Source organism: Oreochromis aureus, linkage group 1 (genome assembly GCF_013358895.1).
Source record: "Oreochromis aureus strain Israel breed Guangdong linkage group 1, ZZ_aureus, whole genome shotgun sequence".
NCBI lineage: Eukaryota > Metazoa > Chordata > Actinopteri > Cichliformes > Cichlidae > Oreochromis > Oreochromis aureus.
Window position 1 is genome coordinate 26,478,185 of NC_052942.1, and position 14,377 is coordinate 26,492,561.

The window sequence follows — 14,377 nt, forward strand, 5'->3', positions numbered from 1 at the left end:
GAAGCGCTGGTTTTAGGTGTTGGGCTTGGCTCGACGCTACCGGGGTGCGAGGGCCCTCATATCGCTGCTTGCAGCTTTAATTATTATTATTATTATTATTATTATTTTTCATTGAAATGAATTGCCTTTTTGAGGGCTTTAACATGCTCAAAAACTCATGAAATTTTGCACACGCATCAGGTCTGGTGAAAAATTTCGTATTTTAATGGTTTTACATATGAGCATTGGAAAATTGCTCTAGAGCGCCACCTATGCCTTATAAAATGCAGCCCTACGACCACATGGTTTGAGCTACATGTATGAAATCTGGTACACGTATGTATCATGCCAAGACGAACAAAAAAGTCAATGGGCCCATTGACGCAAACCTAACAGGAAGTCCGCCATTTTGGATTGAAGGTCACATTTTGACTCTGATTTTACCATTTCCATGCCTTGTACTTTCGCGAACTCCTCCTTGGGATTTTGTCATACAAACTTCATGTTTGGACAGTGCCAACTACACACCTGGGCCATGTTAAATTGCGGAGCTTTTGAGTTTTCGTGATACGGTGAGGACGTGGCGCCACGGCGAATTTCGATGACTCGCCATGAAAATCTTATTGCCTCTCATTCCCTCATACATTGTCCGCCGTGCACCAAAGAGCACACATATGATAAGGCTCCACCCCTGAACATATTTAAACTGCCATATTTGACATCAGGTACAGCGCCACCTAGTGGGAACAGGAAGTGTCATGTTTTACACTTTGGAGTACAGTATTGTGATGGGTGACATCTGCAGCCTCAAATTTCTCCAGGAAAGCCTTAAGGAGTTGGTCTTGGGTTACAGTGAAAACTGTGACTTTTCACGAAAGGGTGTGACCCCAGCAGCATGGCGAACGTTGATGTCTCGCCATGAAGAAACAAGTTAATATAACTCAATGAAATCCAATCTGATCAGTACTAGACTTAACAGGGATGATGTCAGACTCGCCCTGAACAGATTGATGTGCCCATTGTCAGGAATATGCAGAGCGCCACCTAGTGGCAACAGGAAATGTCATGTCTTTCATTTTGTTGTACTGATTTTCACAGGTTTATCGTGGCATCTTCAAAAGCGGTGAATGTTTCCATCAGTCCATCGTGATGCTTCAGTGCGAAAATTGTGACTTTAAACTGAACGGCGCACCCTGGTGGCAACGCAGTTCACCATGAAAGATGAAGTGGATTTTGAGGGGCTTGGAAAGTTTAAGAAGTCTTAAAATTTGGCGCACACCTCCAATGTGATGAGGGCTTTCTTGTTATGTGATCACTTTCCTTGAATAGTGCAAAATGGCTCCACAGCGCCCCTACAAAATTTCAAAACAACAGCCCCTGCTCTGTGTTTTATCTATGAGTCTGAAACCTGGTAAGCTTATGGGAGATATCAAGATGTACAAAAAAGTCTCTTGGAGCAATATCCCAAATCCAACAGGAAGTCAGCCATTTTAAAATGAATGTGTAATTTTGGCGACATTTTCACCTCTTTTCAGGCACCGTTCTTTGACGAACTCCTCCAAGGGATTTCATCACATTGCCGCGATCTCCTGTGTGTGGAATCTAAAGACCTTTGTGATGTTAAATTGCGAAGCTTTTTACGTTCAGGGAAACGGGTGGTCATGGCGGCACGTGGAGTTTCAATCACTCGCCAAAAAGCAGTAATCTGCTATCACTCAAAGACACAATGTCCAGTCTTTCCCAAAGGTGGCAGGCATGATGAGACTCGAGCTCTGAAATGTTTTTTATGCCATTCGTCAGTAATGGATAGAGCGCCACCTAGTGGGACGACTAATTATCATGATTGAATGAGATGAAATGTTAGCTGGTGGTTAAATGCATGAATTCCATCAATCTGACATCAGATCGGACGTACTGGTTGTAGGAGTTGGGCGTGGCTCGAAGCGCCAGGTGTGCGAGGGCCCTCATAACGCTGCTTGCAGCTTTAATTATTATTATTATTATTATTTCGGCAAATGAATCGGCCTTTTGAGGGCCTAAACATGCTCAAAAACTCATGAAATTTTGCACACGCGTCAGGTCTGGTGAAAATTTACGTATTTTAATGTCCGTGAGACATGTCCAGGGAAAATTGGCTCAGTAGCGCCACCTAGAAAAATGAGAAACGCGAGCCCCGAGATGGGTATGACCTACATGTATAAAACTCGGAACACATATCTAACGTTCGGAGACGCGCACAAAAAGTCTATTATGGCCATGTCCTAAACCCAACAGGAAGTCCGCCATTTGGAAGTGAAGGTGACATTTTGGCTCTAATTTTGCCATTTCCATGCCTCGAACTTTTGCGAACTCCTCATTGGAATTTCATCGTACAAGCTTCATATTTGGTCAGTGTCAACTACACACCTGGGCCATGTTAAATTGCGGAGCTTTTGAGTTTTCGGGATACTGTGAGGCCGTGGCGCCACGGCGAATTTCGATGACTCGCCATGAAAATCTTATTGCCTCTCGTTCTGTCATACATTGTCCGACCTTGACCAAAGTGGACACATATGATAAGGCTCCACCCTGAACATATTTCAACTGCCATATTTGACATTAGGGACAGCGCCACCTAGTGGGAACAGGAAATGTCATGTTTTACACTTTGGGGTACAGTATTGTAATGGGTGACATCTGCAGCCTCAAATTTCTCCAGGAAAGCCTTAAGGAGTTGGTCTTGGGTTACAGAGAAAACTGTGAGTTTTCGCTGAAGGGTGTGACCCCAGCAGCATGGCGAACATTGAGGTCTCGCCATGAAGAAACAAATTAGTGTAACTCAATGAAATCCAATGTGATCAGTACCAGATTTTACAGGGATGATGTCAGACCCGCCCTGAACAGATTGATATGCCCATTGTCAGGAATACGTAGAGCGCCACCTAGTGGCACCAGGAAATGTCATGTCTTTCATTTTGTTGTACTGATTTTCACAGGTTCATCGTGGCCACCTCAAAAGCGGTGAATATCACCATCAGTCCCTCTTGATGCTTCAGTGAGAAAATTGTGACTATAAACTGAACGGCGCACCCTGGTGGCAACGCAGTTCACCATGAAAGATGAAGTGGCTTTTGAGGGGCTTGAAAAGTTTAAAAGTCTTGAAATTTGGCGCACACCTCTAATGTGATGAGGATTTCTTTTATATGTTCATTTTCCTTGAACAGCGCAAAATGGCTCCACAGCGCCCCTACAAAATTTCAAAACAACAGCCCCTGCTCTGTGTTTTATGTATGAGTTTGAAACCTGGCAAGCTTATTGGAGATATCAAGATGTACAAAAAGTCTCTTGGAGCAATATCCCAAATCCAACAGGAAGTCAGCCATTTTAAAGTTAATGTGTAAATTTGGCGACATTTTCCCTCTTTTCAGGCCTCATACTTTTACGAACTCCTCCAAGGGATTTCATTAGATTTACGCGATCTCCTGTGTGTGGAATCTAAAGACCTTTGTGATGTTAAATTGCGAAGCTTTTACGTTCAGGGAAACGGGGTGGTCATGGCGGCACGTGGAGTTTCAATCACCGCCAAAAAGCAGTAATCTGCTGTCGCTCAAAACACAATGTCCAATCTCTCCCAAAGGTCGCAGGCGTGATGAGACTCGAGCTCGGAAATGTTTGTTATGCCATTTGTCAGTAATGGTTAGAGCGCCACCTAGTGGGACGACTATAATAATGGTTGAATGAGATGAAATTTTAGCTGGTGGTTAAATGCATGAATTCCATCAATGTGACATCAGATCGGAAGCGCTGGTTTTAGGTGTTGGGCTTGGCTCGACGCGCAAAAGTGCGAGGGCCCTCATATCGCTGCTTGCAGCTTTAATTATTATTATTAGGGCCCGAGCACAAAAGTGCGAAGGCCCTATTGTATCTGCTCTGTTTCTTATTATTATTATTATTATTATTATTATTATTATTATTATTATTATTATTATTATTATTATTATTATTATTTCGGCAAATGAATCGGCCTTTTGAGGGCCTAAACATGCTCGAAAACTCATGAAATTTTGCAGACTCGTCAGGTCTGGTGAAAATTTACGTATTTTAATGTCCGTGAGACATGTCCAGGGAAAATTGGCTCAGTAGCGCCACCTAGAAAAATGAGAAACGCGAGCCCCGAGATGGGTATGACCTACATGTATAAAACTCGGAACACATATCTAACGTTCGGAGACGCACATAAAAGTCTATTATGGCCATGTCCTAAACCCAACAGGAAGTCCGCCATTTGGAAGTGAAGGTGACATTTTGGCTCTAATTTTGCCATTTCCATGCCTCGAACTTTTGCGAACTCCTCATTGGAATTTCATCGTACAAGCTTCATATTTGGTCAGTCTCAACTACACACCTGGGCCATGTTAAATTGCGGAGCTTTTGAGTTTTCGGGTTACTGTGAGGCCGTGGCGCCACACGCGAATTTCGATGACTCGCCATGAAAATCTTATTGCCTCTCGTTCTGTCATACATTGTCCGACCTTGACCAAAGTGGACACATATGATAAGGCTCCACCCTGAACATATTTCAACTGCCATATTTGACATCAGGGACAGCGCCACCTAGTGGGAACAGGAAATGTCATGTTTTACACTTTGGGGTACAGTATTGTAATGGGTGACATCTGCAGCCTCAAATTTCTCCAGGAAAGCCTTAAGGAGTTGGTCTTGGGTTACAGAGAAAACTGTGAGTTTTCGCTGAAGGGTGTGACCCCAGCTGCATGGCGAACATTGAGGTCTCGCCATGAAGAAACAAATTAGTGTAACTCAATGAAATCCAATCTGATCAGTACCAGATTTTACAGGGATGATGTCAGACCCGCCCTGAACAGATTGATATGCCCATTGTCAGGAATACGTAGAGAGCGCCACCTAGTGGCAACAGGAAATGTCATGTCTTTCATTTTGTTGTACTGATTTTCACAGGTTCATCGTGGCCACCTCAAAAGCGGTGAATATTAACATCAGTCCTCGTGATGCTTCAGTGAGAAAATTGTGACTTTAAACTGAGCGGCGCACCCTGGTGGCATCGCGGTTCACCATGACCAATGAAGTGGCTTTTGAGGGGCTTGGAAAGTTTAAAAGTCTTGAAATTTGGCGCACACCTCTAATGTGATGAGGATTTCTTTTATATGTTCATTTTCCTTGAACAGCGCAAAATGGCTCCACAGCGCCCCCTACAAAATTTCAAAACAACAGCCCCTGCTCTGTGTTTTATGTATGAGTTTGAAACCTGGCAAGCTTATTGGAGATATCAAGATGTACAAAAAGTCTCTTGGAGCAATATCCCAAATCCAACAGGAAGTCAGCCATTTTAAAATTAATGTGTAAATTTGGCGACATTTTTCCCTCTTTTCAGGCCTCATACTTTGACGAACTCCTCCAAGGGATTTCATTAGATTTACGCGATCTCCTGTGTGTGGAATCTAAAGACCTTTGTGATGTTAAATTGCGAAGCTTTTACGTTCAGGGAAACGGGGTGGTCATGGCGGCACGTGGAGTTTCAATCACTCGCCAAAAAGCAGTAACCTGCTGTCACTCAAAAACACAATGTCCAATCTCTCCCAAAGGTCGCAGGCGTGATGAGACTCGAGCTCGGAAATGTTTGTTATGCCATTTGTCAGTAATGGTTAGAGCGCCACCTAGTGGGACGACTATAATAATGGTTGAATGAGATGAAATTTTAGCTGGTGGTTAAATGCATGAATTCCATCAATGTGACATCAGATCGGAAGCGCTGGTTTTAGGTGTTGGGCTTGGCTCGACGCTACCGGGGTGCGAGGGCCCTCATATCGCTGCTTGCAGCTTTTTTATTATTATTATTATTATTATTATTATTATTATTATTTCGGCAAATGAATCGGCCTTTTGAGGGCCTAAACATGCTCGAAAACTCATGAAATTTTGCAGACAGCGTCAGGTCTGGTGAAAATTTACGTATTTTAATGTCCGTAGACATGTCCAGGGAAAATTGGCTCAGTAGCGCCACCTAGAAAAATGAGAAACGCGAGCCCCGAGATGGGTATGACCTACATGTATAAAACTCGGAACACATATCTAACGTTCGGAGACGCACATAAAAGTCTATTATGGCCATGTCCTAAACCCAACAGGAAGTCCGCCATTTGGAAGTGAAGGTGACATTTTGGCTCTAATTTTGCCATTTCCATGCCTCGAACTTTTGCGAACTCCTCATTGGAATTTCATCGTACAAGCTTCATATTTGGTCAGTCTCAACTACACACCTGGGCCATGTTAAATTGCGGAGCTTTTGAGTTTCGGGTTACTGTGAGGCCGTGGCGCCACGGCTAATTTCGATGACTCGCCATGAAAATCTTATTGCCTCTCGTTCTGTCATACATTGTCCGACCTTGACCAAAGTGGACACATATGATAAGGCTCCACCCCTGAACATATTTCAACTGCCATATTTGACATCAGGGACAGCGCCACCTAGTGGGAACAGGAAATGTCATGTTTTACACTTTGGGGTACAGTATTGTAATGGGTGACATCTGCAGCCTCAAATTTCTCCAGGAAAGCCTTAAGGAGTTGGTCTTGGGTTACAGAGAAAACTGTGAGTTTTCGCTGAAGGTGTGACCCCAGCAGCAGCATGGCGAACATTGAGGTCTCGCCATGAAGAAACAAATTAGTGTAACTCAATGAAATCCAATCTGATCAGTACCAGATTTTACAGGGATGATGTCAGACCCGCCCTGAACAGATTGATATGCCCATTGTCAGGAATACGTAGAGCGCCACCTAGTGGCACCAGGAAATGTCATGTCTTTCATTTTGTTGTACTGATTTTCACAGGTTCATCGTGGCCACCTGAAAAGCGGTGAATATCACCATCAGTCCCTCTTGATGCTTCAGTGAGAAAATTGTGACTATAAACTGAACGGCGCACCCTGGTGGCAACGCAGTTCACCATGAAAGATGAAGTGGCTTTTGAGGGGCTTGAAAAGTTTAAAAAGTCTTGAAATTTGGCGCACACCTCTAATGTGATGAGGATTTGTTTTTATATGTTCATTTTCCTTGAACAGCGCAAAATGGCTCCACAGCGCCCCTACAAAATTTCAAAACAACAGCCCCTGCTCTGTGTTTTATGTATGAGTTTGAAACCTGGCAAGCTTATTGGAGATATCAAGATGTACAAAAAAAGTCTCTTGGAGCAGTATCCCAAATCCAACAGGAAGTCAGCCATTTTAAAATTAATGTGTAAATTTGGCGACATTTTCCCTCTTTTCAGGCCTCATACTTTGACGAACTCCTCCAAGGGATTTCATTAGATTTACGTGATCTCCTGTGTGTGGAATCTAAAGACCTTTGTGATGTTAAATTGCGAAGCTTTTACGTTCAGGGAAACGGGGTGGTCATGGCGGCACGTGGAGTTTCAATCACTCGCCAAAAAGCAGTAACCTGCTGTCGCTCAAAAACACAATGTCCAATCTCTCCCAAAGGTCGCAGGCGTGATGAGACTCGAGCTCGGAAATGTTTGTTATGCCATTTGTCAGCAATGGTTAGAGCGCCACCTAGTGGGACGACTATAATAATGGTTGAATGAGATGAAATTTTAGCTGGTGGTTAAATGCATGAATTCCATCAATGTGACATCAGATCGGAAGCGCTGGTTTTAGGTGTTGGGCTTGGCTCGACGCGCTGCGGGGTGCGAGGGGCTCTCATATCGCTGCTTGCAGCTTTAATTATTATTATTATTATTATTATTTCGGCAAATGAATCGGCCTTTTGAGGGCCTAAACATGCTCAAAAACTCATGAAATTTTGCACACGCATCAGGTCTGGTGAAAATTTACGTATTTTAATGTCTGTAGACATGTCCAGGGAAAATTGGCTCAGTAGCGCCACCTAGAAAAATGAGAAACGCGAGCCCCGAGATGGGTATGACCTACATGTATAAAACTCGGAACACATATCTAACGTTCGGAGACGCACAAAAAAGTCTATTATGGCCATGTCCTAAACCCAACAGGAAGTCCACCATTTGGAAGTGAAGGTGACATTTTGGCTCTAATTTTGCCATTTCCATGCCTCGAACTTTTGCGAACTCCTCATTGGAATTTCATCGTACAAGCTTCATATTTGGTCAGTGTCAACTACACACCTGGGCCATGTTAAATTGCGGAGCTTTTGAGTTTTCGGGTTACTGTGAGGCCGTGGCGCCACGGCGAATTTCGATGACTCGCCATGAAAATCTTATTGCCTCTCGTTCTGTCATACATTGTCCGACCTTGACCAAAGTGGACACATATGATAAGGCTCCACCCCTGAACATATTTCAACTGCCATATTTGACATCAGGGACAGCGCCACCTAGTGGGAACAATTATGTTATGAAAAATGACATATTAACTGCTACAAAACACTGACCTTTGTGGGAATGCTTGGAGCAGACTAACATGTGAGCAGGAGTGTTCTGAGACGTTATATTTGGTATATCCAGACCATCCGTCGGCTCTTACTTCGGAAACATGGCTTAAACAATTTCTCTTCAACGAGGTAATCCGATAAAAAAAAAAAAAATCTCTTTACCCTTCGGCTTCCCGTGGCTGTCATGCGACCGGCTATTGCAGTTAATAATACAACAGCTTCTTGCCATTTTTTGGGTTTCTTTTTATCGCTGTGTAACTGAGTTCAATTGAAAGCCTGCGTGCGCTAGTACCTCTTGCCTCAAGTTCCCAGAATCCTTTGCGGTTTTACCCCTGAATGACGTCACATTTTCAATCTCTATCCTGGTGGGCCGGTCTCTAGTCAAAATGCCCGGGCCGACTTTTTGTCCCAGTCCAGCCCTGGTCGGGGCGGTCTGCTTCTCCCCACCGCAGGGAAAAGGGTAACACCACCTGGGTCTGGGCGCAGTTTCCCCCTCCAGGGGCAAGGGTACCTAGACCTGGGGCCTAGAGTACGCTTGGGGAGTGTGATTGTGTGTACAGTGTCTCTCTATGTCTGTCTCCACGTTGGGTGAATGTTGAGAGCATGAGGGTGGGAATGGATGTTTGTATCTGTGTGTGCCTGTTTGTCTGTGTCTATATGTCAGGTTGGGTATCAGACCCCACCTCTCTGGGGACATCTCAGGCCCTCCAAGGTTTGGAGGCCCATCTCCCCCCACCACTTCCCCTGCCAGTGGCAGACGCCCTCAGACATCGGTGCGTTGGTGGTTCTTTGTGTCCGGGGGTGGGCGCCCGGGTACCCACCGGCTCACTCCTTGGCGGCTGCTTATCGGGGCCTGGAGCCTGGGGCTCGCTCGGGCCACTCGGGGATGGGGTGCCTCGGCCCTCGGCCCGGGCTCGGTCACTCAGGCACAGCTGGCTGCCGGCGGAGCTCACGGGCACGCCACTGCAACCCCCTGGCTTCTGCTCCGCGGCTGCTGAGTGACCCCTCATCTGGGACTCTCCTCAGCTCTTTCTGGGATAGTGGTGCTGCTGCCCTCTGTTGGTCTTCCTTGGTCTCTTGTGTTCTGGGGCCTCTGGATGTCTGGAGTTTTGATCTCCTCCATACCTGCTTCATGCCCTGGAGGTCGGGGCAGTGGCCCCCACACCCTCTAGCAGATCATTACATGAAGGAACCTTTTAAAAACAAGCGCGTTCATGCTCACAGGTGTACACACGGGTGATCACACACACAAACTACACCCTTTTGGGCTCCTACCTCAAAGCACACTGTGCGCTGTCGATCTCACGTGCTGCATCATAATGTTTAATATTTAGTATTTACTGTCATATTCCCATATATCATTGTGATCTTGTTTATTACTCTCGTCTTCTTCTGCTTGCTTTCTTTTTTCTTTCTCATCAGGTGATCCAGGTGATCGATATGTATTTTTTTGTCTGCTTATTCTGTTGGATTTTGTTTTTTGCCCTTTTTCCCCGTCCCTCTTCTCAGGTTTGTTTTTTTTTTCTTTCCCTCTTTCTTTCTCCCCTTTCTTTCCACCAGTCAAGTCTGTCCCGTATTCAGCAAGTGAAAATAAAATAAACAATAAAGGTGAATCAGATGGACCATTACGGCAAGGCTGGGATGGTCCATTTGGTAAAGTAAATCCGTTGGGCATCTTTCTTCGCCTTTAGACAATAATTCTGATGGCAAAAGAACCAAACGGGACAGGTTTAAAAAAAAAAAAAAAAAAAAAGAAATCATGTTTTGTTCCATCATAATCATAGTGTGTTTTTTTTTTTTTTTAAATTTAGATGCCTCGAAAGCCATCTGTAGACAAGGTTTCCATTTTTGCAATTCTTTGCAATTCAAAAGAGGCCATAGTCCAAAATGGCAAAATAGCCACTCCAGCTGCACCAGTCTGGAAAGAGCTGAGTCAGCAGCTAGAAGACAAGATGTCAGCAAAAGCCCTGTACACTTTTGTGAAGCTAAATAGACACATCATCTGGTCAGCTTTGGAAATCAGTGATCAGGAAAGTAATAGTGAAGGAGAGTTAGAGTCACGTTGCATTTCTCCTGGACAAGAAATCTGTCAAGCTTTTGAACTAGAAGTCCCTTTTGAGGACTGGGTTAAATTTATTCCTGAAAAGGTTGAATACAATGACAAGTTTTCTCCTACCCAAAAAAGGGAATACACAATTTTGAAGCCTGGCACTTGGACTCATATCATCAACGATCTTATATGGAAGAAGATCAAAAATACATGTACACTTGTGTTCCGAAGAGCAAAGGTCCTCATATAATATAATCCTATATAATTAGTGAGAGTTTAACTCTTCACTCTTATCTGCAGTGAGCCTGTTCTTGACTGCAGAGCTCTGGCAGGCGCAGCCTGCTGAATGGCAGTGGGGGTGGCCACATCAAACATCATAGTCAACTGAGCTGTGGCTGGGCAGAGAGCAACTCCCACTTTCTTTTCCCAGGAAGCTCCTTGCACTGGCCTTGAGTTTCGTCCTTCTGAGCAAAACAGTTAGTAGATAACAGTGAAACATTAAGCCTAGCTAAGCAGTTCTCCTTACAAGGTCATACTGACACACACACACTTCACCTAAGCAAACTGTATAAAGCAGCAGCCGGGTCCTTAAGATTGGAGTGGACTCGTCTAGTTTGCACAGCGAGGTTTCATCTGATCACTTTGTCCAGCAGTTATTAAAACTAAAAATAACAAAAACCTGTATTTTAAAGGACTCCAGCCATGAACCAGAATGAGAACAATGGAACGGTATGTAGTATATTACACACACACACACATATGAAGAGAGAGAGAGTATGCATAGTATAGAAACGGCTACTAAACAGCCATCATAATTCGTCATACAATGATTGATTTGTCCTGAAAACAGGACAAATCAACAATTAACAATGACTAATTAATATTATATTATTGTATATATTGTTTGGAGTTTAGTCTGTTACTGTAACTATTTTTACCATTTCTTCTTGGAGGAGCTGTAACCCACATAATTAAGAAAGTATTCTTAATGTTTTAGGATACATGACCTGCCATTATCCAATGACACATCTGCTTACCTGTATCTTTTGCTCGTTTCTCCTTGTAGGAGTCATAATTAAATGTATTGAATTTTAATGATCACTGGATTTTCATTTGTTTGGTTGCTATGGTGATGTGTAACGGGAGCCGATCACATTGCTCTGTAAACTTTTCAAGCACTATAATAAACAAGCAAGCAATTCCACCCGAGTCCTAAAGTGTATATTTATTTTTTTTACTCTTAAATATTTATTGTTCATTTACTTGCACTGCTGTAACTGGAGCCTCGTCGTCTCGTCTCTCTATATACTGGACTGTATGTAGCGGAGATGACAATAAAGTTTACTTTGACTTCAGTTTCAATTTTCTGTTGTTTACAAAGTGTATCTGATCATTTCATGCAGAAAGTTTGTTTTAAGAACATATGACAAGACAATTACCTATTAACATCCAACATTAAACATTTATTGCAACATATCAACTTGCTATTTTAAAAAAAATATTTTTTACAGTTGCTACATTTTTAATTTTTAATATCACATGTCAGGTTCTCTTTTACAGAAGGTTCATTGTAGATCTAAAGACAAAACAAAAAAAAACAAAAAAAACAAACAAGGTCACAATTCTGTGAGGGAGGATGGAGATAGTATAGCACCCCCATTTCTGCAATGTGTTTGATCCTATCTTTGATGTGTTCATTAAACCATTTCTTTGGTTTAATAAACACACTGCATTTGGGTGTGTTGCAGGTTATTGTTAAAAGTTCCACAACATCAGTCAAAATAATAATAATCTCACAAAAAACACCAGATGTATTGGCTGTATTTTAAGATAAATAGTTGTATATAACTTTGTTGTTTAGAAAATGTGTGCATACATTTTCAAAATGTACAATTTATATTTGCATTTTAAGTTATGAAAATAATTTACTAAACAATTTGATGAAATTGTGATCACTCCTGCTTCAAACCCCACAGTTTTCAGTGTTTGCTCAAGCACTTCAGCCTCTCTTTCTTACAGATCAGAAACTTGAATACCATGTTCTCTCACTTGAAAAGGATGGTGCCACTGATACAACCAAGGCAAAATGTGAGCAAATTGGACATTCTGAAAGCTGCGATAGAATACATTCGACTGCTGCTTGCAGTTTTGGAGAAAACTGACAATGTAAGTACTGTGCTCAGCAGGACTTTTTGAAATGACAAGTGTGCTGTTTTCCAAGAGCAACACTACCGCTTATTGTGAAATGTTGATGAGTGTTTTGATTTTATTTGTTTTGTTTATTTTAGGATGAAGGCAGTGTCACTGATTTCTTAAAGAATGCAATCATCTACAGTCAGGCTGAAGGCCTTGGGAGTGACCTCTGGCAAGTGAATGATGTTGATGATGATGATAAAGTTGCTGTCAGTCCTTGAAATGTATTGTAAATGTGATTTGTATATATTGTGCTATTTCACTCACTTATATCTGTAGTCAAAGTAGTTGAATTATGATACTGCTGTTATATCCCACAGTCTAGATTGTGTGATGTGTATGTAGTTTAGTTTCCATTATACTTCTGAGTTAAAAGAATGTGACAATTATTAGATTTGTTAGAGAGGTGTGTATTATCCTGTACCATTGATCTGCTGTGAATGTGTTACACTGTTTCTTGACATTTCATGCTGCTGAATCATGAAGAGAATGTTGGGTGCAGAGGGCCTTGTTGTTCTGATAGTAGAAGAGACAGACCAGGGCCGTGCAGAGACGTTTATAGGGGCGGGTGCTCAAAGTTAAAAAGGGGCACATTGAACCAGGCTGAATAACAACAACACACATTCATCAAGAATCTAATATGGGATCGCATCATACTACATCACTGTTGTGATGTGGCAACAAGGCAAAGCAAACGTAGCCTATGTTTTACCTGATGGGTACAATGTTGCTGTTGAGGGGTTGCTGCGGCTCCTGCTGCTGATAGTGCTGGAGGGCAGGGCTGTGCTGATCTGAGACTGTAGACATTAAAATGTTCATAGGAGAGATGGTAGCTGATTAAACAAGTGTCATGAGATAATAACAAAATGCAAAGAACATAACAAAATGCGCTTGGAACCACAAGGCAACAAAAAACTGTGAGAAATAAACTAGGCTCTGCTCGGCTGATTAGGTCCCACACCCGCTTTCACACCTTGGCGCATGTGATTAGAGGATCACCAGGGGGTCCTTTGTCCCTCCTTGGGGGGATACTCCCACTGGGTTTAAATCTGGAACTCTCGGCCATTTGACCTTAGAACTGAAGAAGCTTCTCGGATGAGAGGTGAAACGTCTTCAAGCAACTCAAAGAAGTCCAGACGCTTTTCTTTGCAAACTCCTTTGACTAGGCTCTGCCTGTGAATCACGCTGCTTCTCTTCTTCTTTCCATCCCCTCATCTCATCTATCACTCTCCACTTGCTGTTTATCTGAGAACAAGGCACAACTTGCTATTGCAATAAACTATTATTTAATTATCCACACCTTACAACTGCTGCATTTACTCTATAATAAAATGATGACAGAAAAATGTTATAGAAGCAAAACATTCCAGTTGTGCTTATTATTAATTTTATACAGGAATACCTCTCCAACAACTGGTACATGTGTTAATGTTACCTGTGCTCTTTGTAATCCAGCTGCTGAGGGATCCACTGCCTTTAGTATCCTCACACAGCTCCTACTGTTTCCTCCTCATGTCCTTACCAGCCATGTCTGGACAATGTTATATTATGAGTACTAATTTAAAAAATCCATATACATAAAACACACACATGCACGCACACACAGGGACATTTTAGACCTTCTTCAGAATACTGTATATAATATGGGCATCATGGTGCTGATCCAGAATCCTTCCCTTATTATTTATTACTAGAGCTACAATAATAAAGCAATGAGGGGAAAAAAGTAATAAA

The 14,377-nt window shown here is 42.7% G+C and overlaps 1 protein-coding gene across 1 annotated transcript; it reads left to right on the top strand.

Annotated features, from left to right (window-relative positions):
• Window positions 1-11,005: 11,005 nt before the first annotated feature.
• LOC116310109 (factor in the germline alpha-like) lies at window positions 11,006-13,669 on the top strand. Its single transcript, XM_031726851.2, has 3 exons — window positions 11,006-11,179; window positions 12,470-12,616; window positions 12,739-13,669. The coding sequence occupies exons 1-3, from the start codon at window positions 11,153-11,155 to the stop codon at window positions 12,862-12,864; spliced, it is 300 nt and encodes a 99-aa protein (XP_031582711.1). The 5' UTR covers window positions 11,006-11,152; the 3' UTR covers window positions 12,865-13,669.
• Window positions 13,670-14,377: the final 708 nt, after the last annotated feature.

Excerpts from the sequence above, each read along its gene's own strand:
- LOC116310109 (XM_031726851.2), top strand. The coding sequence starts at position 11,153 with ATGAACCAGAATGAGAACAATGGAACG. Across the intron at positions 11,180-12,469 it reads AGAATGAGAACAATGGAACG|ATCAGAAACTTGAATACCAT; the intron begins GTATGTAGTATA and ends TCTTTCTTACAG. Across the intron at positions 12,617-12,738 it reads TTTTGGAGAAAACTGACAAT|GATGAAGGCAGTGTCACTGA; the intron begins GTAAGTACTGTG and ends TGTTTATTTTAG.